At 34.2% G+C, this 25,588-nt stretch overlaps 2 protein-coding genes and 2 long non-coding RNA genes across 9 annotated transcripts; 2 read left to right on the top strand and 2 right to left on the bottom strand.

Annotated features, from left to right (window-relative positions):
• Nucleotides 1-124: 124 nt before the first annotated feature.
• On the top strand, nt 125-1,928 carry LOC124444033. Its single transcript, XR_006947801.1, has 2 exons — nt 125-459; nt 664-1,928. It is a non-coding gene; the product is annotated as an uncharacterized LOC124444033 (long non-coding RNA).
• A 568-nt stretch (nt 1,929-2,496) lies between these two features.
• On the bottom strand, nt 2,497-9,019 carry LOC124444117. Of its 5 annotated transcripts, none has more exons than XM_046994701.1 (6): nt 8,205-9,019; nt 7,156-7,234; nt 7,007-7,066; nt 5,182-6,371; nt 4,143-4,394; nt 2,497-3,745 (listed from the first exon to the last, which is right to left on the bottom strand). In XM_046994701.1, the coding sequence occupies exons 4-6, from the start codon at nt 6,221-6,223 to the stop codon at nt 2,682-2,684; spliced, it is 2,358 nt and encodes a 785-aa protein (XP_046850657.1). In that variant the 5' UTR covers nt 6,224-6,371; nt 7,007-7,066; nt 7,156-7,234; nt 8,205-9,019; the 3' UTR covers nt 2,497-2,681. The 5 variants fall into 5 exon arrangements, with proteins under 5 accessions (XP_046850657.1, XP_046850658.1, XP_046850656.1 ...); XM_046994702.1 differs by having other exon boundaries at nt 5,182-6,297; XM_046994700.1 differs by having other exon boundaries at nt 5,182-7,066; nt 7,161-7,234.
• Nucleotides 9,020-14,465: 5,446 nt separating this feature from the next.
• On the bottom strand, nt 14,466-15,216 carry LOC124444575. The gene is made up of 5 exons (XM_046995188.1): nt 15,142-15,216; nt 14,960-15,058; nt 14,822-14,890; nt 14,682-14,750; nt 14,466-14,612 (listed from the first exon to the last, which is right to left on the bottom strand). The coding sequence occupies exons 1-5, from the start codon at nt 15,155-15,157 to the stop codon at nt 14,479-14,481; spliced, it is 387 nt and encodes a 128-aa protein (XP_046851144.1). The 5' UTR covers nt 15,158-15,216; the 3' UTR covers nt 14,466-14,478.
• A 7,761-nt stretch (nt 15,217-22,977) lies between these two features.
• On the top strand, nt 22,978-24,202 carry LOC124444126. 2 transcript variants are annotated; one of them, XR_006947844.1, is made up of 4 exons: nt 22,978-23,520; nt 23,593-23,658; nt 23,797-23,911; nt 24,019-24,202. It is a non-coding gene; the product is annotated as an uncharacterized LOC124444126 (long non-coding RNA). The 2 variants fall into 2 exon arrangements; XR_006947843.1 differs by having other exon boundaries at nt 23,775-23,911.
• The last annotated feature ends 1,386 nt before the right edge of the window (nt 24,203-25,588 follow it).

Genomic DNA, 25,588 nt, shown 5'->3' with positions numbered 1-25,588 from the left:
GTGAGTATTCAACTTTGAAAGACTGGAACTGACGTACAAACCGCGCAAGAGACTAGGACTTTGGCTTCAATTTTATATCTATAAAATGTATTGTCGTTATCATTCCAGATATATATATATATGGAGTTCACTGTTCAAAACTGTGTGTGATGGAGCGCGCGTTGCATTGTGGTTGATAACGATTCTTTAAGCTGGTACTTGAATCTTCGCGAAAGCGGGAGTATTCATATATTCAGCTCTGTCCGACTGACTTTTAAATCACAATCGCATTCATAACAACTCAGTTATGCGGAGCTAAAAATTCAGCCGTCCCATGAAGAAGTGAGGGAACATGAATTTTACGAAGAAATAGGAATGCCAGTGCCAAAGAAAGATATCGAGTCGGAAGGTTGGCCTGACAGTCAGCTCACGCAGTTCAAACTCTTATTGTTCACAGTTCTGTCAAAATACGGTGATGTAGTAAGTGTTAGGGTTTCAGTACTATCCCCTGAGAAAAACACGAATTATAACATGCCAAGTACCCTCTCTGACAATATCCTTACCAGTGCCTATACCGAACACAACATTCAGCGTACTATGAAACTGAGGTTTTTGCTGACTGGATTTGCTGTTGAAATTTGTGGGGTTATGGTGTTGCGGCTGAGCCATTTCGTTTGTTTGTAGAATTTCTTTGAAGTTGAACACGAATCGTTTTATTTCTTTAAGATCTTTGGAAAATCTCTATAAACACGTACGTAGTAAGATGTTCGCTTTAATGGCTAATTTATAAAAATGCATAGGATCATTTTGTCTTCAAATCATAGGTAATTATGCAGAAATCAGCATGTTGTGCGATTACATAATCTTATTTGGACGACTTTTTGCGAAGTAAACCAAACCACTTCGTTGATAGTAACTTAACTAAGATTCACTTATATTGATTATGGCCAGTGCTGTACTCACACTCACTGAGTGCAACATAAAAATCTCACTTTATGTAATCATTGGCAAAGTTATTTCTCCATCTATGGCAAAATTTTCTCCTTGATATTTCAAATCAAACAATCAGTTGATTGAAATTATGGTCTTTGAGTAATTATGAAGTGATTTTGAAGACCCACTCATTGAATGTGGGTGTGAGTGAGCTTTTAGAATACGTGCGTAACCGGTAACTCGGCTTACTGTGAGCAAAGCTAACTAGATAATTTCAGGGTTGATAATGATCTGACTTTGCAGTTTGCCCTTTTTAAGATGTCAGTCTCATTCTCGTAACGATTTTGTTTCATTTCCCTAAATTCTTAAGAAAAGGTGGTGTGCAACCAATCTCCTGGGAGTGAGAGAACAGTGAAATGTTCGCCATATGTTGGATGACATTTGCATTGTAAATAATGAAAATTATTTGTTAAGATCGTCCAACATGGTGGCCATGACGTAGCTTGGAAACCAAGAATAGCGAAGATTTAACGTGTTAGAAACTTATAGCGCGTTCAGACTGATTGCCGGAGTACGATACCCTGGTTCGGGTACAAATCTGCACGCCGTTCACACTACGTAGTACCCACTAGCTTCGTCTATTTATAATTTCATATTTTTCATTGTAAACAAGTTTTAAAACCATGTGCTGAGTACGTGCCTTGCTGTACACGTAACTTGTGTGTCATTCTTCACATTGGTGCACTTGCCCGAGCACCGTACTCGGGTACACCCCTCTTCGTGTTTGTAGTACCCAGACCCGAGCACTTAGACTTGAGGACCATCAAAATGTTGTGTTCACATTGGTGCCCGTGCCTGAGCACCATGCCAAGGCACTTAGTAGGAACGCACTGTTAGAACCATATATCACTGGTGTGACATACCAAAATATGATAAATTGACCCATGCTGTATAATATACTTTCTATCAATTTGTCAAATTTGGAGAAGGAAATACAATTAAATATTTTGCGATCAGTTGTCAAGCGTTCGATTAATCATTGTCTACACAATCAACACATGTAGAATCGTTGGAAAAATAATCTTTTGCAAATATTTCAAGAAAAAAGTGACAACAATCAACACGAACTGTCTGCCCAAAAATAGCAATACAATTTTTATCGCTAAAATTGTTGCCAATTTTGTTAGAGAGCTGTCTAGGACAGTTGGACGTGATTATTTGTCATCATGAGATGTGTCACAAAAAAGCAAATGATGATATTCTGAGTCAAACCAGTAGTAGCAAAATGTAATCCGGGTAAAATAACAAAAAATCTAGTAAAGGTATCTACCTTTAACCCTTTACTTCACAAGTTTTTTGGTTCCTTGACCTTGAGTTTTGGATGGTTTCTTATAAGTAAACGCATGCTTTTATTAAGGGATATTAGTAATTAAATGTCCCGCAAAAGGAGAAAGGTTTATTAAATGCCCTCGCTTTGTGGGACATTTAATCACTGATATCCTTAAAAGCATACGTTTACTTATAATAAAGTTTCGAAAATTATGTTGATGTGTAAAGTTATATTAAACATTTAAGATCAACGAATATTTTTCTAAACATTTTTATTGCATACATGTTTCGGCATACTTTTTTACCTTCAGTGCTTTTTTTGCAGAATGAATTAAATATTTAAATACAGGTAGTTTATAATGGTATATACTATACGCGTATAGACAAAATAGATTAATAGATAAACGGTGAAAGTGCAATAGTGATGTTTGAAGGTTGACTTAATTCTTCAATCTAGCCAATGCATTTTGAATAGTATCAACAATTATTGATAAAAAGGAATTGATTCGTTTGAGCATTTTTCTCAATCTTCCAGAACTCGGTTCTTCACGTTGAGCTTCCCTTGTGTTTTCTTGCTCCAGTTTCTTTCTCTCCACTCGCGAATTAGCTTTTGAAGAATCATCACTGTAAAGACTTGAAGTATTAATCTGAAACATTTTTTCGAAAGCTTGTTTGGTAAGATTTCCTTTATTTTTATCAATCATTCCAACTAACGTATGAATGTGCTGCAATGTTAATTTATGTTTTAAAAACACTGGATCATTAGCAACAGATCTTTTCCATTCATGGAATTTTTCTTTAACTTGCAAGTCTACACGCCCACCTCTCCATTTAGTGGATGTAATATTTAAGACTTTGTTGCTTTCTGTATTCACTGATGTTTGTCGTTTAGCAAAAATTCTCTTAATATATGCACCAGTACTACCGCCAACATTGTTTTCATCTTGGCTTGACAATTCTATGATGTCATTATAATTATCACATTCAACTAATCCCCCAACATATGCAGACGTGACGACAAAATGACCAAATCTGTTGAAAAAATTTTTGAACTCCTTCATCACTTTCTCGTTTTCGATATTTTCACTTGGAAGCTTTTCCACAGCAGACTGAAAGTCCTCGGCAAAAACAATATTTTCCAAATCAAATTCATCAACATTTATCTTTGCTATTCTTACTTCTTTTAATATCTTTGTATTGGTTGAAGATCTTGAGTCATTTTCCTGACGCTTCATGCTGTAATTTACATCAAATTCTTGAGCTATCGTTAATATACTTGGTGCCATGTTCACATTTAGCCCCAAGGCTGAAAGGCGCGATTTAATGGAACTTTCATTCCGTTGTAAATGTATTTCGCTGTCTACAGTTTCATTTGTCTTCAATATTTGTGCACATTCAGGAATTCTAATGCCAAATTGTTTATTATCAACGAGAGATAATTTTAAAACCTGAGCTGAAACAAAGTCGTCTGTGACAAGGTTGTATCCCTGACCAATAAATTCAGCTACAATAAAGAAACATCAAGTTTTCAGAAATTACGCTTATTCATCATATACGATGAAGTAAGTATCAAAGCTAACGCGATATTTTTTCGTGCACGAATATACCCTGCATTTTATTTTGTTTAGAGTATTGTAAAGATTCCTTAACAAATGTATGTTTCTCTTTCAATGACAATATACTAAAATTGCAAAGTTGTAGTTGTTGATGTCCTATAAATGTGCTTTGTTTATTTAATAAATTTATATGGTATTTCTTGTTTGAGGCCCTTAATTCTCGGGGTCCCCTTCAATTGACACTAAAACACGCAATTAGGCCACTGTGGATTGGCCACAATTATTTATGAATTGACTATTATTATGCTTTTTATGTTCGCCATAAGATAAAAAAATTTCAAATACCCAAATAAAGCGACTCAGCACATTTTAAGTTAAATTTCTTTTCCAACATTTGAAGGCCGTGTTCGGTGATAATGTCGTCATGACAATTGTTGATTTGAATGACTGTTGTGCTCTTCAATCTTGAATCATCCGACAATCCCATCGCATTCATAGTTTCCAACAGCCCAAAAAGTTCTTTTTTTACAGACTCGTCCTGGATGTTGTTCTCGGAAATATACTGCTTTGCACGCTCGGCAAGTGAGTTGGTTAAATCTTTGAAGAAAAACTTGCAATTATAACAATGTGCTTCTCAGCAGTGATTGGTTGAATACAGTGCAGTTTATCTGTAATTGCACTGTGAAAATGTGTAATTGCAGTGTGGTAATACTTGTAAAAAAGCAGTAGCTACTTGCTGTTTTGCATTCTTTTGTAATTCTTGAAAATAAAACGAATGCAATCGTGAAAATCTTGTTTGTTCTTTTATTTACAACTGCTTTCATGTTTGTTTTTTCTAATTGAAATAAAAATTTTTGGCTTTCACTGTTCTTCAGCCAAGCAAGTTATAGTATTTACAGTGCAATTACAGCTTTTCTGCTGTGCAACTACACATTTTCACATTGAGCTGCAATTCAGTCAACTAATCACAATTGAAAAAAATTTCAACGTATTTTATTACCTATACTAGTTTCTAACATTAATGAAACATGGAAAAAGTTATTTGCTCTTGCTAAAAAAGTTTTTTCTTATTTCAAGAGTTAACTTCTAAAAAACAACAGTTCTAAATACAAGAATGTGTTAAAAATAAGATGCATATTTTAATGAAACGTATTCTTGATCAGAAATTTTGAAGATTGATGTATTTTTTTTAATTTAGTACTCTACAGAAAAATTTTGCTTCCAGAACATATTTGTAACTGTGGAAAATAACGTTTATAGAAAAAATGCGTGATCCGATATCAGGATTATATATAATGCAGTCAAACGTTCACTGATGTAATAAAATTTTATTAAAAAAAATTAATAGCTACAAATAAAAATGAAAAAAAACTACAAATCCTACCTCCTGCAGCAGCTTCAGTAAAATCTTTTACGAGTTTCCATTCCTCATCTGATAACTCCTCTTTATTTGCAACTTTGGCTTTAACTTCATGACCTTTTAATGGTTTTTCATTTTTCTTTCGTGTAAATGCAGCATTGAACACCATATGCCCAAACTTATCTGTGATATCGTTTCCATCTTTGCTTTTTGTGAGTAAGCTAAGGCAAGCTTTGTATAAATTCAAAGGTTGTCTTTCACCATTGGGAAGAATTGTGAAATCTCCATCCTTTTCAAGTTCGTAATCATTATAAGGATCATTTTCTATCAATACAGTTGGCGCACTGACACCTAAAGTTTCAAAAACAATGTCGGACACAAGTTCTTTCTTTTTTTGTATACTTTCTTGCCATTTTTTCGGGTTTGCGTGGCCAACAGAACAAGCATGTGTTAAAATCACAACAAGATTTGGATGACTGATGTCAACAACATCTAACATCTTGATACCTCTCAAGGATCGTGAAAGTGTGCTATTGACTCCTTTCATTCTATTATTACTGGCTCTGTCAACTATGAACACAAGATTTGGATAAATCTTTGTTTTCGAAGAAAATTCGGGATGTGTTTCAAAGTATTTTTTCACAGATACAAAATTGCACACATCTTGTTTAACGCCATCGCCATCGTTGAAGCCAGGTGTATCAATAACACTCAAAACTAAATCACGCACTTCATACTTTGGTTCGTCAAGAGTAATGATATACTCAGATGTTTTTTTCGTAGATAATTCACAATTACTTGTCTCAATAACACTAATTTTATCTCCAGTGTCCAGTAAATGACTTATTGTTGATGATCTACCAGATCCAGTGCTTCCAACAAGCAATATCATTGCAGATTTGGAATGGCGTTGGATTTTCATACTTGAAGTTATAAAATAAAGAAGTGACGCCCTGGGAATTATTTCTGCATTTTCACCACTCATTTTGATCTCATCTAATTCTGCCATTATTTCTTCTTTGGAGGATGGTATGGGCTTTAATTGAGAAGAGTTGGTACTGTCCATTTCTTTAACAAAACTTAATCCAATCGAACTAGTTTAAATAACTGTGTTGAGCGTTGTTGTTCTGCACCGCAGATCTAATGTATTTACAAATAAGACATTCCAAGCATATCAATTATCATTATGATAATTAAGGTGTGTCTTTGATTTCCTACAGTCAAGATTTGGCATATTTTTTCAATTTGAATGGAATCTAAAATGTTTTTTTTTGACGACTGCAATCGACGAAACTTGTTGACCTGGCCCGTCTCTCACTCTTTATTAGACATATTTTATGCATTCATTTTGAGAAATTAAAGCAAAATATTACTGCAAATTTGATACACATGATGCAGCAATTTAATCAAATTGAAATTTATCAGGTTGTTCGATTCGGAGAGAACTCATTTCGTGCAATATTAGAAATTCAAAATTATACTACAGCGTTGAACAGTAAGAAAAATAGGTATTAAGGGATTTCTGTAGTCAAACAGAGCGTTAAATTTAATGCGAAGAAACATGAAAATTCTTGGCACGCAATGCAACAAAATATAGAAATAGGAACTAGTTAGTAGACATAAGCATTTAGCACACAACAATAAACTCCATATATTGTCAATTCTACTTGAAAAACTATTATGAAATAATTCCGCGTTTCACAAATTTCTGCAGTATGAAATGTAAAGTGAGATGTTGCAAAACTTACGTTGAACATTTAAATATTATGTATAAATACAACAAAAACGCAGTCTTTCACAAGAAAAATGTGCTACTCATATTTTGATATCGTGTGTGTGTAAGTAATACCTTTACAGCGGCGTACCTTCCCGTGGACGTCGTGGCTAAAGTTCAAATTATTCAGAATAGCTAAAATATAATTAAAGAATGAAGCTCATTTTAAGAATGTTTTCACAAAATGTTTATCTATTTTACTAAAATAAGCAAATGTACATTACCTAACCTAAAATTCTTCGTAAATGCCGACTCGATTAAATGGCAATAATTCCAAAGTATCTACTATCCAGCAACGAAATTCTAAAGGTATTTAAATTATAATAGACTAAAGCACTTATATTTAGGCAAAGGCTATGAGTTATACGCTAACGCTAAGGCAAGATGAAAATTTGGCCTTCTAAAGCCTTCCATACTCTAAAGCAACTCAATATTTCATGCATTTATTATATAAAATTTGATATTAGGAAATAGTCTTATGAAAATACGGACGCTGATTGTTTGAATGCTCAAAAAACTCGTGTTGTAGGAATACGGGAATTTCAGTGTCACAGGTCTGAGGGACGTTATACGACAAATTTTGCACAATTATTTCATGAGTGTCGCGTGAAGCGTCCGTCTACGTTGAAAGATAAAACAATGTTTTATCTTTCACAATGTTTTAAAAACATAAATTATTTGCAAACAGCGAAGGTTGGTCGGAGACAAAGCCTTATTAAGATGTTGTTTAAAAATTTCAACTATACATAACAACACGTTTCACACCCAAAATTTTATGATATTGTATGTTGCAATCTATTGAAGTGGAACTTAACATACGAATAATCTTACTCTTTACAACATTTTACGACGTTCCTTAAAAAGCGTCATAACAAAAGTCAGTCAAGATATTATACATATGAAAGCTTCGGATAAGATCATGTACGAAATACAAATATTGCTGGTGTGGATTTATATCGAAAATTTTAGCACAACCGGCGGCTACCCCTCTGCAACACAAAATATATCAACTCGAACTTTATTTTTAAACATGCACAAAAATGCGTATAGAATTTCTAATACTTTCTCAGCTTCGACAATACTTTTTCTGTTAATGAAGCTTAAAAATTATAAATGATTAAAAAATCTAGTAAAGCTGTGGTTGTATTTGCTTTAAAATTATAAAGTTATTGTAGCAATAGGAATTATAATTCAACAGGTTTGCATTGAATCCTCATATAAATAGAAAATAACGAAATATCTTAAAACGTTAGAACATGTTAAGAAATGTTACCTGAATTTTATGGCGAAGTTTGACTTGAAAAGCAATAAGAACAGAATCCTGAAAATGCACATCTATACGTGGCAAAATTGTTTGCATGTCATTAAAATAACAAAACCTGTGCTCATTCAATATAGAATCACTCATTATATATTCTACATTGTAAATATCAACATTGTGAAACAAAATTTGAAATCGTATTCATTAATGTTTTTAACTGTATCGTCACATGATAGCAAAAGAGATTGGAACTAAAAAAATATCATTTATTCTAAATAATTAGATGTTTTTCAAAATTGCTCGTTTAAACGTCAATACTGAAGACGCTGTCTTGTGTATGAACAAAATTCTTCATACTATGAAGAATTTTGTAAAATATGCTTGCGTGCACACTTTCAAGTTTCAAAGCCACCATTTTAACAATTGGAATGAGAATCATGAAACCACTCCATCATTTGTGACAAAGTTGTGTTATCGACCCCGACGACACAGGAACAAAGAAGAAAGTTCTGGCAAATAAAAATTTACTGTGCATGAAGGAAACACGTTGTGCCATTGAATACAACAACATAGATGAAATAGATGTCTTAATTGACATCATATTTCTAGCTGCGACAAGAATCACACGCAATAAGAACCTCGCATGACTGCTGCAAACTCCAGCGGTGTTGCCATGGTCATATATCCTTTGGTAGCTGAGCGAACAAATGGCTATAAATTCCACAGTTTAATTAAATAGCGCTGCTAGTCACTCCCACGCGCCTCTAACTGTGTTATTCAACTGATTGGTGTCAGCGGTAAGTCAGTTGTGTACGTCAGACTGCCATAAAGTAAATGGTTTGAACCCGGGAGTATCGTTATATGTTTGTAAATGATGATCGTCCAGGTTAATAAAGTCCTGAGTTTATCAACAACAGTTTATCGCAAGCCAACACATACTGACCGACTACTAGACCAATCATCTTACAACCCTACATCTCACAAAGCCACCACAATCAGAACATTAACAAGACGTGCACAAATCATATGTGATTCACCGGACGCTCTACAAAACGAAAACAACTATCTCAAACGTGTTTTTGACAAAAACAACTACAACTCAGACTTTATCAAACACAACACTTACAAACCCAACGAACCCAACGAAACGAACAACTCACTGACAACAGCAACGATACCTTACATCAAAGGTACGTCTGAGACTATCTCGCGTATCTTACGACCATACAACATACGTGTCGCACATAAACCAATCACAACATTACGACAAGTACTAACGAACATAAAGGACAAAGAACAACCCAACGAACGACAAGGTGCAGTTTACAAAATAAACTGCTCCGACTGCCACGCCTCCTATATCGGGGAAACTGGCAGGAACTTAAACATAAGACTTACTGAGCACAAACGAGCTACTAAGAAACAAGACAAAACTAATCACATTGCCGAACATCACCGAATCACAAAGCACAACATTGACTGGGACTCGGCAAAATGCATCACTTACAGTACTGACTATAGACAACGGCTTACATTAGAAAGTTGGTATACCAACTTGGAACAAACCCCCCTGAACAGATCACAGCAATTACCTGCACCTTACAAACGACTTATTCACAATACAAACAAACGATCAACTAAAAACATTACACTTCAAACTAATTCACAATGACAATACACAATTGACACCCACACACTACAACTAAAAACGTCACACCTAAATCACACATCACAACCAAAAATAAAATATTTCACTTCACACTAATCCACAATGACAATACACATTTCCTGCACATTTCCTGTACACACAATACAATGACGTAAGAACCAGACAACAAATACGGCTAACCTGACGTTTACTCCTCATTTGACTCTGAAGATGACTACCGCTAAGGTTGTCGAAACGTCAGTCAACAACATCAAAAACAGTCCTTCTCAGGACTTTATTAACCTGGACGATCATCATTTACAAACATCAGACTGCCATGTTAATCGGTATTACCCACTTATCTGATAATAGACTGGATATAGCTTCTATAGGTAGCAAAAGCACAGTATATATTCTGTGGCAAAAGTGAAGCCTAATTATATATGCGAAATTCACTTCCGGGTACCACAAGAGAAACCAATTACTATAGAAATGTATGGCGGATAACTTTTATATACAAGGATTTTCAAATATTTAAGGCCTTTCGTGACTTTTTATGTATCTCAAACATCTGTCATGGATAAAACAAGTAGTGTTAATCAATTTGACATCAAAATGATACCGACATCTGAAAAATATCGGCGTTCGTGTTCAATTGAAAATTGCGCGTGCAAGAATCGAATTTGCCCCACTACCGTGAAATTGGCACCACATTGGGCACAACATTCAACACAACATTCATCACAACATTCAACACCACATTCAACTAAAATTTATCATTCAAAATGATAAATCGAAAAATCGTCTTTAAAACACGTTTTCCATCAAATAAAACAGTAAAAAACAATTCTTAACTGTTTATTACTATTTTACTGTCCTTAACCATCACAAAAAATGTATAAAAGTCAAGAAATTGAAGAAAACACTAAGATTTATATTACAGTGTACTTTCCATTTCTCTTAATTAGCGTATAACTTAAAAACTACACGGTAGAATTTTTTTAAACTTGGCCAGAATATAGATAATTATATTGCCTAAAATATATCCAAAATCTGGAGAGTGCACAAAAATATAAATGATAGAAAAACATCTACAAAGTCGGATGACACGAATACGCGTAATATAATATTATATAATTAACTTCCTATATCAAGGTATTTTTGCAAACAAAGGCCTGTAAATAAAAAACTACACGGTGGAATTTTTTTAAACTTGGCCATATTGTAGATATTTTTATTGTCTATAACATATCCAAAATCTGGAGGTGCACAAAAAAATAAGTTGTAGAAAATCATCGGCAAAGTCGGATGACACGAATGCGCGTAATATAATCTTGCATAAATAAGTTAAGAATTCCGGTTCTTTAACAAACAAAGACCTATAAATAAAAAACTACACGGTAGAATTTTTTTAAACTTGGCCATACTGTTGATATGTTTATTCTCTATAATATATCCAAAATCTGGAGAGTGCACAAAAATAAGTTGTAGAAAATCATCGGCAAAGTCGGATGACACGAATACGCGTAATACAATATTTAATAATTAACTTCCTATATCAAGGTATCTTTGCAAACAAAGGCCTGTAAATAAAAAACTACACGGTAGAATTTTTTTAAACTCGGCCATATTGTAGATATTTTTATTGTCTATAACATATCCAAAATCTGGAGAGTGCACAAAAATATAGAAGCAATAGTATTCCTTGAGAATAAACCGTGAAGTTGGCACCACATTCGACAAACAGCTCTATAGCTAAAAAACTACACGGTAGAATTTTTTTAAACTCAAGTATATTATAGAATTTTATATTGTCTAAAATATATCCAAAATTTGGAAAGTGCACAAAAATATAAATGATAGAAAAACATCGGCAAAGTTGGATGACTCAAATGCGCGTAATATAATCTTGCATAAATAAGTTAAGAATTCCGGTTCTTTAACAAACAAAGACCTATAAATAAAAACTACACGGTAGAATTTTTTAAACTTGGCCATACTGTTGATATGATTATTCTCTATAATATATCCAAAATCTGGAGAGTGCACAAAAAATAAGTTGTAGAAAATCATCGGCAAAGTCGGATGACACGAATACGCGTAATATAATATTTAATAATTAACTTCCTATATCAAGGTATCTTTGCAAACAAAGGCCTGTAAATAAAAACTACACGGTAGAATTTTTTAAACTTGGCCATATTGTAGATATTTTATTGTCTATAACATATCCAAAATCTGGAGAGTGCACAAAATATAGAAGCAATAGTATTCCTTGAGAATAAACCGTGAAGTTGGCACCACATTCGACAAACAGCTCTATAGCTAAAAAACTACACGGTAGAATTTTTTTAAACTCAAGTATATTATAGAATTTTATATTGTCTAAAATATATCCAAAATTTGGAAAGTGCACAAAAATATAAATGATAGAAAAACATCGGCAAAGTTGGATGACTCAAATGCGCGTAATATAATCTTGCATAAATAAGTTAAGAATTCCGGTTCTTTAACAAACAAAGACCTATAAATAAAAAACTACACGGTAGAATTTTTTTAAACTTGGCCATACTGTTGATATGATTATTCTCTATAATATATCCAAAATCTGGAGAGTGCACAAAAAAATAAGTTGTAGAAAATCATCGGCAAAGTCGGATGACACGAATACGCGTAATATAATATTTAATAATTAACTTCCTATATCAAGGTATCTTTGCAAACAAAGGCCTATAAATAAAAAACTACACGGTAGAATTTTTTTAAACTTGGCCATATTGTAGATATTTTTATTGTCTATAACATATCCAAAATCTGGAGAGTGCACAAAAAAATAAGTTGTAGAAAATCATCGGCAAAGTCGGATGACACGAATGCGCGTAATATAATCTTGCATAAATAAGTTAAGAATTCCGGTTCTTTAACAAACAAAGACCTATAAATAAAAAACTACACGGTAGAATTTTTTTAAACTTGGCCATACTGTTGATATGTTTATTCTCTATAATATATCCAAAATCTGGAGAGTGCACAAAAAATAAGTTGTAGAAAATCATCGGCAAAGTCGGATGACACGAATACGCGTAATATAATATTTAATAATTGGTATCTAAACATATCTATAAGATATATCTGGAGAGTGCACAAAAATATAACAATAGTATTCCTTGAGAATAAACCGTGAAGTTGGCACCACATTCGACAAACAGCTCTATAGCTAAAAAACTACACGGTAGAATTTTTTTAAACTCAAGTATATTATAGAATTTTATATTGTCTAAAATATATCCAAAATTTGGAAAGTGCACAAAAATATAAATGATAGAAAAACATCGGCAAAGTTGGATGACTCAAATGCGCGTAATATAATCTTGCATAAATAAGTTAAGAATTCCGGTTCTTTAACAAACAAATATAAAAAAAACTACACGGTAGAATTTTTTTAAACTTGGCCATACTGTTGATATGATTATTCTCTATAATATATCCAAAATCTGGAGAGTGCACAAAAAAATAAGTTGTAGAAAATCATCGGCAAATTCGGATGACACGAATACGCGTAATATAATATTTAATAATTAACTTCCTATATCAAGGTATCTTTGCAAACAAAGGCCTGTAAATAAAAAACTACACGGTAGAATTTTTTTAAACTTGGCCATATTGTAGATATTTTATTGTCTATAACATATCCAAAATCTGGAGAGTGCACAAAAAAATAAGTTGTAGAAAATCATCGGCAAAGTCGGATGACACGAATGCGCGTAATATAATCTTGCATAAATAAGTTAAGAATTCCGGTTCTTTAACAAACAAAGACCTATAAATAAAAAACTACACGGTAGAATTTTTTTAAACTTGGCCATACTGTTGATATGTTTATTCTCTATAATATATCCAAAATCTGGAGAGTGCACAAAAAATAAGTTGTAGAAAATCATCGGCAAAGTCGGATGACACGAATACGCGTAATACAATATTTAATAATTAACTTCCTATATCAAGGTATCTTTGCAAACAAAGGCCTGTAAATAAAAACTACACGGTAGAATTTTTAAACTTGGCCATATTGTAGATATTTTTATTGTCTATAACATATCCAAAATCTGGAGAGTGCACAAAAATATAGAAGCAATAGTATTCCTTGAGAATAAACCGTGAAGTTGGCACCACATTCGACAAACAGCTCTATAGCTAAAAAACTACACGGTAGAATTTTTTTAAACTCAAGTATATTATAGAATTTTATATTGTCTAAAATATATCCAAAATTTGGAAAGTGCACAAAAATATAAATGATAGAAAAACATCGGCAAAGTTGGATGACTCAAATGCGCGTAATATAATCTTGCATAAATAAGTTAAGAATTCCGGTTCTTTAACAAAGACCTATAAATAAAAAACTACACGGTAGAATTGTTTTAACTTGGCCATTTTTGGAGATATTCTTATTGTCTATAACCTATCCAAAATCTGTCTATAGCATTATCGAAAATCATCGTTGATGTATGGTTACAGATGTCTGTAATATGTAAGCGAGTAGCGGTTCCGGTTCTATTGGAAACAAAGGCGTCTAACTTGTAAATCAAACGACATGCCTATTTAGCTGACAACATTATTTAAAGTTTTTATTTATTTTTAAGTCATATACATTAATATATATGAATAACTTTTTTTTGCCCCCCCTCTTCTTCCCCGTTGCTTCCTTCTGTTGTTTTGTGGGCATCTCCATTTTTTGTGGCCCAGCTGCCCACAAATAAAGCATCTCACATCTGTAAAAAGTGTTCCCACTCATTTTACTTGAATAGTTCTAGCGTTACTTTCTATAAAAGATTAATTACCTTTTAAAAATGGAGGCTGAGTCGACGCCTGGTGCATGGGTTGATCTGTTTTCTCCTGATGCTCAGAATCTGAAGAGAATTCTTTATCAGCTAAGAAAAATGAGGTTTTTCCAACATTTATTTTCAATATAAAACTGCACCTTGGGTATGTGGAGCTTGTTGTTCGCTGGGCGGAACCTCACCATTTTTCCGCAAATATTCTTCAAACACTGTAAAATTATAATATATAACTATTATATAAAGCTCATTAGATGACTTGAAAGGATATTTTTATTTACAGCGAAATCTTTGGAGCATTTCTTCGTCCAATGTTATGGTTCTTCCCCCACTGTTTGGGGTAGCTACTCCTTGCATTGCCTCCTCAATTTTTTCAGCATCTAGAATAAAAAATAAGTCTTGTTGTTAGAAGAAAATATAAAAATATTGATGAACTTTTCTTTCTTCTATTCAAAAATATTACCCATTGGCGAAGACATATTTTTTTTTAACTTTAACTCAACTGTTCAGATTTCAACGTCTGGCTGGTCTGTAAGCTGTGAACAGTGACAGGATGTTATGTTCTAGGATGCTTTGTTGTTAGGAATTTAAGACGAGATGACAACAACAAGTCAATGACGGCACTGCTATTTTTGGATGATTTGCATATCTCAATAGAACAATAACAGCTCCATATTTCATTAATTGAAGTATATTCAAAAGCATTTCATCGGTTGTAGTTAACTTTTGAAAGTTACATTGCTGATAACCATACTTTTTTGAACAGGTGAGCAGTGGGCCTTTTTTGATTTTTTGGCACCGAATTAACAAAACCGTTATGATTTACTCACTTTATTTCAATTTGCATTTCCTAAGGTAGCATTCACACACTACAGAATTTTTTAACTGCATTGCGTTTATAAAAATGTCGGTATGTAACAATTTCTCTTTTCTGCGTAATTTGCGTTTATTTGAATGAATCGTTATGGACACTTTTTTATCTATTTATAGACACGATTTCAAAAAGCAAAAGTCGCAGGATGTTTTCCTCTAAAGGAGAAGATTAAGGAAATTGCATCCATAATGGTATCGTTGAATTGTGCCAACATACATGCATGTAAGTGGTGGAAAATTGATGGTTTTTGGGCTAAAGTTTTGGAAGAGTGTGGACATCCAAATCTAGCAAATTCACGCAAATACCTCTATATGATGTGGCGACGAAATTGGGGAGGGTTTCAAAATGCATACGAGAGTGAACAGCAAAGGCAAACAAACATCGCTAAAAAGGAGGTAAATTATTGTGAATAAGACATTAATACATTCTTTGTGTAATTAACCCTTATTTTACAATGACGATGCAATCTCGATTGTGCATGCAAACAGTGAACTCAATATTTAAACAACTGCAATGATGCCTGAAAGCAAAAATTGAAGCCAAAAAATCTTTGTCGTCATCATTCGTCATCACTCGTGTTTCTCCCGCGTTCATAAATAATTTGTATTTTTTCGGACTTTAATTTGACCTCAGTTGATTTCATTTCAATAGTCTGTTTTATCTTCATCAAGAAAACATTTTGAACTTAATTTACTTCGTACATGAGTGATTGTTTGAATGACATAGCTAACAGTAAAGACTTCATTTGAATAAACAAACGTTTTGCGATAATGAAACGAGGAAAACGTCTAAAATCTTCCTTTTCTAATAAAGCCATGTGATTAAATGAAGCTAAAAAATATGTTTAACCGCATTACGTAAAACGTTGTTAAATGCACATATCTGTTCGTGAGGGTTTTTTTAAAATTTGTTGACAGAAGCCTTCTTACAGCTAATGCACGGTCGTTTGCAAATTTGTAGACACCCCATTCAGTGAAAATTGGAGATCGGGACAAGAAAAAGTCCTATGGAGCAATAAACTGAGCAGATTTTTTCTTCTATTATTGTCAAAGCTAATTTGCAAGCAAGGCATGAAAATAAAGAACGCAAGTCAATTGTAAAACTCCTGTCATAATCTTTATATATTTGTAGGTTGTTGGCTCTAGCATTCCGGGAAGTCGTATGCAGTCACAAGAGAAACGGAAAAAGGAGATGCAGAAAAAGCTCCTATATCAGGTGATAAGAACGTATTTATTGACACAAATGACTTTACACCATTGACATGTTTAGGGAGAATGATAAGTCTGCAAGAATACAAGTTAAGAAAGACGAAAATATGCAAGTAGAAGTGAAGACGTTGGAAACTGTTCTCCAAGATAAAAAGTCAGCATGTGCAACACCCTCTAGTCATATTCGTGTTTCTACTAGGCAGCGTCGTGCCCCAAAGTGTACACTCGAACTGCAACGAACAAGCTGTTTATTGCTTTTGCCAACGAGAAGACACTGGCTGGTATTTAGTGTGTAATTTTGAGAAGGTAGGATGCATGAAGTACTATCATCCTAGATGCGTTGGTTTGGAGCACTTGAAAAATAAAGAAGATGGAGAATGTTTTAGTAACTGTCTTGATGGTGTTTCATTCATGTGTCCTGTATGCATAAAGAAAACGGATGAGGAAACAAGTGGCTGGATGAAAACAAGAGTGTACCACATGTGCAAAATAGTTCCAAACAAACAAACCGAGCCAATGCACATTTGTTGACTGAAGAAAATGAATGTACGGTCATACAAGAAGTTAGCAGACTTAACAGCCCAAATGTTCCAACTAATGACGAATTATTTACTGCGGAGAATCAAGAGGCTGAGATTGAAGGTGCTTGGAAAGAAGAAAATATAGTTTGCTCTTATTCATCAGATGACGTGAATTACGATGACATGCCAGATGACGTTAATTACGAGGACATGGCAGACGATGTGAAGCATGATGGTATGCCAGATGACGCATCAATAACGCTCAGAGAAATAAGAGACGACGATCTAATACAGAATTATAACATCAACAGCTTAAAAAGGAGTGATTTGACGTATGTTTCCAAAGACAAAAAAGCCATTGGGAATGAGAACGGGAGTGACAAAAAACCATTTGATGCAAAAGAAGCTGTTCATGTAAGACCACCAACTGTCAACATTTTGCCAATTCCTCATGACACCTTAGGTCGCATGATGGATTGTCCAAAACTAACATTTGATTCATTCTTCACTGCCGAATGTCCATCAGAAGCATCGTTTACACTAAGTCAGGATGAATGGTCGCAGATGGTACCCACGTATGTATCACCGAATCGCCTTCAAAACAATTGGACTAAGATAATTGCCGGACACCTGCAACTATCTAATCCATTTTGCAGTTTCATCTTCGACAGGCATTATGTTCAGAAACAAAACTCACGAAAGCGACGTTACAAAATCTATTTCAAAGCTAATGGTCGATGTATATTTGAAAACTGTTCGTGCCGCTTTACTCTCGCAATGAGCAAAGATGATTTTCCTCAAAAAATTGTTCATGTGAAATACACTGGTAGCATCAAACATACAAATGGTGAAAGAAAATCTCGTCCCATTAAAGGAGAAGAACGCGCTCAACTCAAGGAAGAATTCTGCAGTGGCCTTCTTAAGCCATCCGTTATGTATCAGAAGAGAAAACTGGATGTTTTCCCTGATGCAATGGCATCTGGAAATAGAACAGGCTGTGGCAATAAACCTGAAACCATGAGAAAAATTGCAAGTGAAGGAAAACAGTTGTTGCAACAAGATAAAGACCTTTCATGCTCTCTGGAAAAAATAAGAAGAACGCTTGTTGAAAAGGAAATTGCACGCGAATTTCCACCATCAAAAGCCCACGATGGTTTCGTACATACTATTGCAATGTATCCTCTCATCGTTCACATGTGGATAGAGAATCAAGTGCGTTTGTGGCACGATAGGTGCAAGGATGATATTTCTTATCTTGACGCAACAGGAACATTAGTTGCTGATCACAACGGGAAGCGCGTCCTTTATTATGCATTAGTAATACGCCATCCAGTAGAAAATGAACCATCGTTTCCAGTCGCAGAAATGATTACTTCGGATCATACAACAGGAAATATTCGCTCATTTTTAGAAAGATTTCGGCGAGATGAGTCAAAGTTATATAGAGGGCATCTATCATCTCCAAGGCAGGTAAACACTGACTATTCAAGGGCTTTATTAATGGCAGTTTTGCAGGAATTCAATAACGAATCAATGGCTGCATTCTTCAAGAGAGCTTTCAGGATAGTCAATGGAAGAAGTCTTGACAATGATTTATCTCTTACAGTACCTCATGTTGGATGTAGTCACTTCATGCACATTGTTCACAGGTATCTCAAAAAATTGGATTCTGCCGAAAAATTTGTACGGCCTGTAGACGAACTTAAGGAGAAAGAAGAAAATTGGTATCGTTTCAACATGTACGCCATGTCCTTGCTTGTGAATGCCAGGACTCTACACGAATTTCAAACGACTTTAGAAGACATTATTATATGCTTATGCAGCAAGAAGCAAACAAAGATGTTAAGGAACGCATATGCAAGAGTTAATGCACGCATCCAAAACATGGACAAATTATGTTCTGTAAACATTTCCGAATTCCAGAAGGAAAGCAATCACACCACTTTGGATTACAGCGACTGTGAGGATAGTGTAGTGATCCCATCTTCAAACCCTTTTGTCGATTTGTTTTCTACCATCGTTGGGAAAGTTAAAGGATGTGTTGAGAAGGATTCAGAAAATTCCTGCAAAGCACCAGGAAATGAGAATCGTTGCTATTGTCCCAAATTTCTCTGCTTCATTACAAAGTATTTGAGTGAGATGGCATTGTGGTCTGGTGTTTTATTAGGAGATATGAAACGCTACGGGGAGAACGGAGGAATTCAACAAAGTAGCTCTTGTAGGTTTTTGTCGTTCACATCGGCAAACGCTAAGACTGAAGGCTACATAGAAGGAGCCATGCGAAATCTCAAACAGGAAGACTTCCCTGGAAAAAGACGGTTAAGAGCTGACGTATTTGTACTGCAAAATTATGAGCGCATACGACGTCGTGAGCGAAATTATGGTGATCGATTGCATGTTTACTTGAAAAAACAGAAAAAGAGAAGGTATGAAAAGAGGACAAAGAATATCGCTGAGAGCAACAATGAATCTGATAGTGATTTGCCAGAAATGACATATCACACAAGTCAAGAGACATGGGGTAAGAAAGATCCGGAAACTCCTAAGCAGAATCCAAAGCTTGGAAGGTATCAACAATCACCATCAATTCCACTGAGTGTAACTCCAGATTTAAAGAAAAAATAAAAGCAAAAGCAAAACGCTACTTGATAAAACAGACAGAGATGCAACATTGATGCGAAGTTCACCAGGTAAAAGAAAGTTTATGAGTGATATGACGTACAAACAGAACGAAGCAGATAGTACCTATTCCAAAGTGGCAGTTACGAAGATGAAAATTGACGATTTAGCAGAAAATAAACATGAAGATGGTCAGGTGATAAAGAAGGACAAAACGCGTAACAAAGCACACCTTGATCCATGTCAAGAAAAAGAAACTAAAATAAAGCGCAAGAAACGTTTGTCAAAAGCGAAAGAGAGCAGGAGATCAAAAATGGACCAAATGGATGTGGAAAGGAATGGACAAATGCGGCACAAAAAACATCGAAGAGAAAAATAATGCCAAAAGAACAACAATGTCGCAAGGAGGTAGTAATTCACAACTTAACAAAAGAAAATGACCTGAAACAGCTAGAACAAAGTAAGAAATTCTGTGGTTTAATCAACAAAAGAAATTCTTGTTGGGTTAATGCTCTTTGCAATGTTTGTATGTCTTGCCCATCAGACGTATTTTCTTAAATAAAACAGAATAAAACGTTAAAGAACAAATTGATTGTGCTCTTTCAAATGCATTGAGAAAAAGCATCAAAGAGATGCATTGTAGCAGGGGATCAAGTTTTTATCCATCTGTCTTCCTCAACGCGTTTACAGAAGAACTCAATTTTTCATTGGGCAAGCAATGTGACATACAGGAAGCGTTCACAAGGTTGTGTCTCATCATAAAGGAAACGGCCATGGGCGAAGCATTCAACATTGGCACTCAAACCAGGAAAACATGCATGTCCTGTGGTAATTTCGAAGATAGAATGCCCGAAACACAAACTTCATTAATTGTATCTCCACGCAACGGCATAGATGATTTAGAAAAGGCAATTAAAAATTGCTTGGAGGACACAGTACATGCCTGTTGCAGCTTGTGTAAATCAGAAACAAATCATTTCCAACACCGAAAGTTCATTTTTCTTCCGGAAACATTGGTTATATGTTTCGCAGATTCATATTTGCTGATGGACGTATTTGCAAAAATCAGGTAAATCTTAAATTTACCAAATCAATTAAGAAGAGGGTCAGAGTCCTTCCACTATAACCTTCATGCTTGTGCTTCATCATGGTTCGCGAATACAAAGTGGTCATTATACTGCTCTCATTTTAATGACAATAAAGTTTTGCATATTGATGATACCAGATGTAGTGACGTGACTTGCGAGTGGCAATTGCTAGCGCAACAAACAGTATATTTAACTTTTTTCACAAAAGTTGGAAACGGCTTAACTCTATTTTCGCAGATAAGTTCTGGTTGTGGATTAGATGAGTTTGAAAAAGGTGATGAAACAGGGAATTGTAATGAGACATTCGAGGAAAAGGCTAATGTTCAGCACGAAAATGAGTCACCTAATTATAAATATGATGTACCAGGAAAACAAAGTAATGAAGTACGCTGGAAGGAAATTCAACAACTTTACGACGTTCTCAATAAGAATAAAACAATTTGTTTAAACGCAACTCACGGGTACGAACTTAAAGGTGAAGACTACACTAGAGCAACCACTATTAAACCAGACTTATTCAGTAAAACATACTGGGTGGTTGAATGATAAGATAATAAATGCTTACACTCATTTGATTATCAATGGTGCACGTGAGAATGGAAACCGTGTACTCACATTCGACATACTTTTCTATTCCAGGCTTTATCATTGTGTGGTAAAACACGCTGATGAAAAGAAGTTAGCAAAAATGATGTTTGAAAAAAAAAGTGATTACAAACTCAAAACATATAACTACATCATCATTCCGATAAACGACAACGAATGTGGTCATTGGACTGTGATGATCATTGATATTTGCAAGACCTCTATCCATTACTACGACCCATTGAAACAGGGGATGCAAAACGAGACAGCCGTAAAACTGATCAAGTTCTTCTTTGCTGCTGTACTCAAATGGCGAAGGAAATGCGAGGTTACCATAAATAATCGTATTTTAGTTGAGAATTTTAAGGTAATTTGGGAGAAATCATTCAACTACCAGCAAGATTCTTTCAGTTGTGGGGTGTATGTTTTAATGTATTGCAGTTATCTGTTAGGGCCTGCGTTTTACAACCCATGTAGAAAAGATATAACTGTCATCTGAAACAAAATTGCCGGAGAGTTACTGATTGGTAGGAAAGACAACACACTGAATGAAATTTACAGAAAATTAGGCACAAAGATCGGTGTATCACTGCCGAAGTCTACCGACAATATGTTGAAGGTGAAGTTTTATTGTACTGCAGTACTTTAGCAAAAGGAAAAAAAATCATTTGGCGACATAAATCTGAAGTGGTAAGTCGTCAGCAAATACATAAGTTTAAGTTAACACCAAATACTAAGGGTACATACACATGCTTCGTCTCAACTAGAGATGACATTGAAAACAGCAATTACATGCTCTTGCAATGTGGAGTGCATAGAAAGAGCTATTAATTACAATGAAAAGGAAGTAATACGTGAATTGAAAAACGACATTGAAAAAAGTTTTGTAGCAAAGAAAAAGTGATGTGTGGAATCAGTCACTGTAAGAATTACAATGCGCGACTAGCAGCTTACGAGGAATGCGCAACGTGAGCGACTTGTTTTGAAATAACGAGAACTTTCCCACTAAATTTGGAAAATTCTCGCAATTTCATTTGGCGCTGTTGCTGCTTTATTAATGTTTGATGTTTTTCAAACTGAGAGAACGCCCTGTCGCAGCATAGTTAGGAATTTTCAAACTGGGCCGAAACTAGAACGTCGATTGGGGGGGGGGGTGTGCGCTGGTGAACATTCATATATTCAGGTCTGTCCGACTGATTTTGTTTGTTAGCGATCTTTAACGTTCTAGTTTCGGCCCTGTTCTCAAATCTTAACCCATTTTTCAAGAACAATGAGAGAAATACGGCATGCAGTTTTTCAATAAAGACTTAATATGCAATGCCCGTATTTCTCTCTCAACAAATTCATCACAAAGCGATTTTTTATCCACGCATGTACCATTTAAGGCACAAAATGCCTCTAACGAAAAAATGACAAGAAATAGTGTGGCTACTTTAAAATTGATTTTTAAACGCGCAGATGGCTAAACAACTATCTCGCTAAAAGTCATTGCTTTTGTATGACAAACAGTAGCACATCCAAAAGTCAAAATATATGTTAGTGCTCAATTTCTGAAGACTAAAATTTTTACCAATCACGAAGTTGAGTCTAACATCACACCGTAGAATGTAGTAATTTTTGGTAAAATTTATGTAAATAACATATAGATATATTCAATATAGGCCATCGGCAGCCATATTTTATTGCATGCGAAATAAATAAAAAAATTCAACACAGCTTTCCTTTCAGCGTTGTGAAAATGAACATGTTATTGCCATTCACTTAAAATCAATGAAAAGCACAAAAAAATTGTAATTATAAATTCTAAATGAATGGAAAGAACGTTTTACTTGGCACTTCGCCTAGAAACTGGAATAGAGGAATCGCGTTTCTGCTGATTACATATGCATTGTGTGTATTCTGACCATTGAAATGCAAGCATCGATTGGAGAAGCAAAAATAAGCAAAGTACGTATTCGTAACGAATGTTTAAATCACGCTCAGTTATTTAACAAACGTCTTATGGTAAAATCTTTTCAGATTTCGACGTTCGTTGATGTCATGATCAGCACAAAATAGCCGCTTCACTTGTGCCTCAAACTACTGGTATGTACCTGTAAAAGCACATTAATTTAGCCAAGTACGTAATTGCTAAAATCTGCCGAAAACCAAATTCAATTCTCTAACAATTATTGCAATAACGTATTTTGATTTACTTTCAGTATACATAAATAACATTTTCAGAAAAAAATCTCTCCATGGATATTCCAATTGTAACCGTTGTTAACACAATTAAATTCTTCAAAATCAACAAAAACATACTGTGGAAGACAAAAATGAGGACTTGTGCTGATAAACTGTAAGTGTTGATTTGTAATTGTAAAAAATATATACTAAAGCATTATAAACCTGTGAGAATACATTGAGAATACTAAATCATCTATTAATAACTGCATTTCTATTTAGCTACAAGTGACGTGTTAAGAAAGCGGAAACGGGCAAGAGCGTAGTAACTGAAATCTGCCAAAAATAACGTTCAATTCTCTATTAATCGTCGAAGAAAAGTAACTTCATATAAGTTCAGAATGCAAGAGGAACATTTTCAGAAAAATTGAAATTATTAATCGATATTCTGATCGTGTCAACAACGTAAAAAAATGCGATAGAAAAAAAAATACTGTGGAAAATAATAGCCGATTTTTAATTATAAGACAATAAAGTAAAGTAATTTTCTAGTAAGTCTGTAAAAAATACAATATAAATAATGCACATGTCTAATTATACCGTGACGTAAAGGTCCTGGATAAAAGTAATATTTGGTCACGACTACTCAAAAACAAGTCATTTACTTCACTAGATTCACTAAATTTTGAAAAAATTAAAGCGATGAGCAACTAGAACAAATTTTCAAAAAAAATAACCAGCACTGTTACGTCACTGCATAATTAATTTGGTACTAACAACTAGAGTTTAATACTTTTAAACAATTTAGTAAAAAGTGAATTGTATTAATAATTTTTTGTTCACTCTCTAGATTTTGGATATATTTAAAAACAATCTACCGTGTAGTTTTTTATTTACAGGCCTTTGTTTGCAAAGATACCTTGATATAGGAAGTTAATTATTAAAGATTATATTACGCGCATTCGTGTCATCCGACTTTGCCGATGATTTTCTACAACTTATTTTTTTGTGCACTCTCCAGATTTTGGATATATTATAGAGAATAAACATATCAACAGTATGGCCAAGTTTAAAAAAATTCTACCGTGTAGTTTTTTATTTACAGGCCTTTGTTTGCAAAGATACCTTGATATAGGAAGTTAATTATTAAAGATTATATTACGCGCATTCGTGTCATCCGACTTTGCCGATGATTTTCTACAACTTGTTTTTTTGTGCACTCTCCAGATTTCGGATATATGATAGACAATAAAAATATCTACAATATGGCCAAGTTTAAAAAAATTCTACCGTGTAGTTTTTTATTTATAGGTCTTTGTTTGTTAAAGAACCGAATTTTAACTTATTTATGCAAGATTATATTACGCGCATTTGAGTCATCCAACTTTGCCGATGTTTTCTATCATTTATATTTTTGTGCACTTTCCAAATTTTGGATATATTTTAGACAATATAAAATTCTATAATATACTTGAGTTTAAAAAAATTCTACCGTGTAGTTTTTTAGCTATAAAGCTGTTTGTCGAATGTGGTGCCAACTTCACGGTTTATTCTCAAGGAATACTATTGCTTCTATATTTTTGTGCACCCTCCAGATTTTGGATATGTTATAGACAATAAAAATATCTACAATATGGCCGAGTTTAAAAAAATTCTACCGTGTAGTTTTTTATTTACAGGCCTTTGTTTGCAAAGATACCTTGATATAGGAAGTTAATTATTAAATATTATTACGCGTATTCGTGTCATCCGACTTTGCCGATGATTTTCTACAACTTATTTTTGTGCACTCTCCAGATTTTGGATATATTATAGAGAATAAACATATCAACAGTATGGCCAAGTTTAAAAA

The sequence above is a fragment of the Xenia sp. Carnegie-2017 genome, unplaced genomic scaffold, assembly GCF_021976095.1.
Source record: "Xenia sp. Carnegie-2017 unplaced genomic scaffold, XeniaSp_v1 HiC_scaffold_21, whole genome shotgun sequence".
Taxonomy (NCBI): Eukaryota; Metazoa; Cnidaria; class Anthozoa; order Malacalcyonacea; family Xeniidae; genus Xenia; species Xenia sp. Carnegie-2017.
This window is presented reverse-complemented; position numbering and strand designations above follow the sequence as displayed.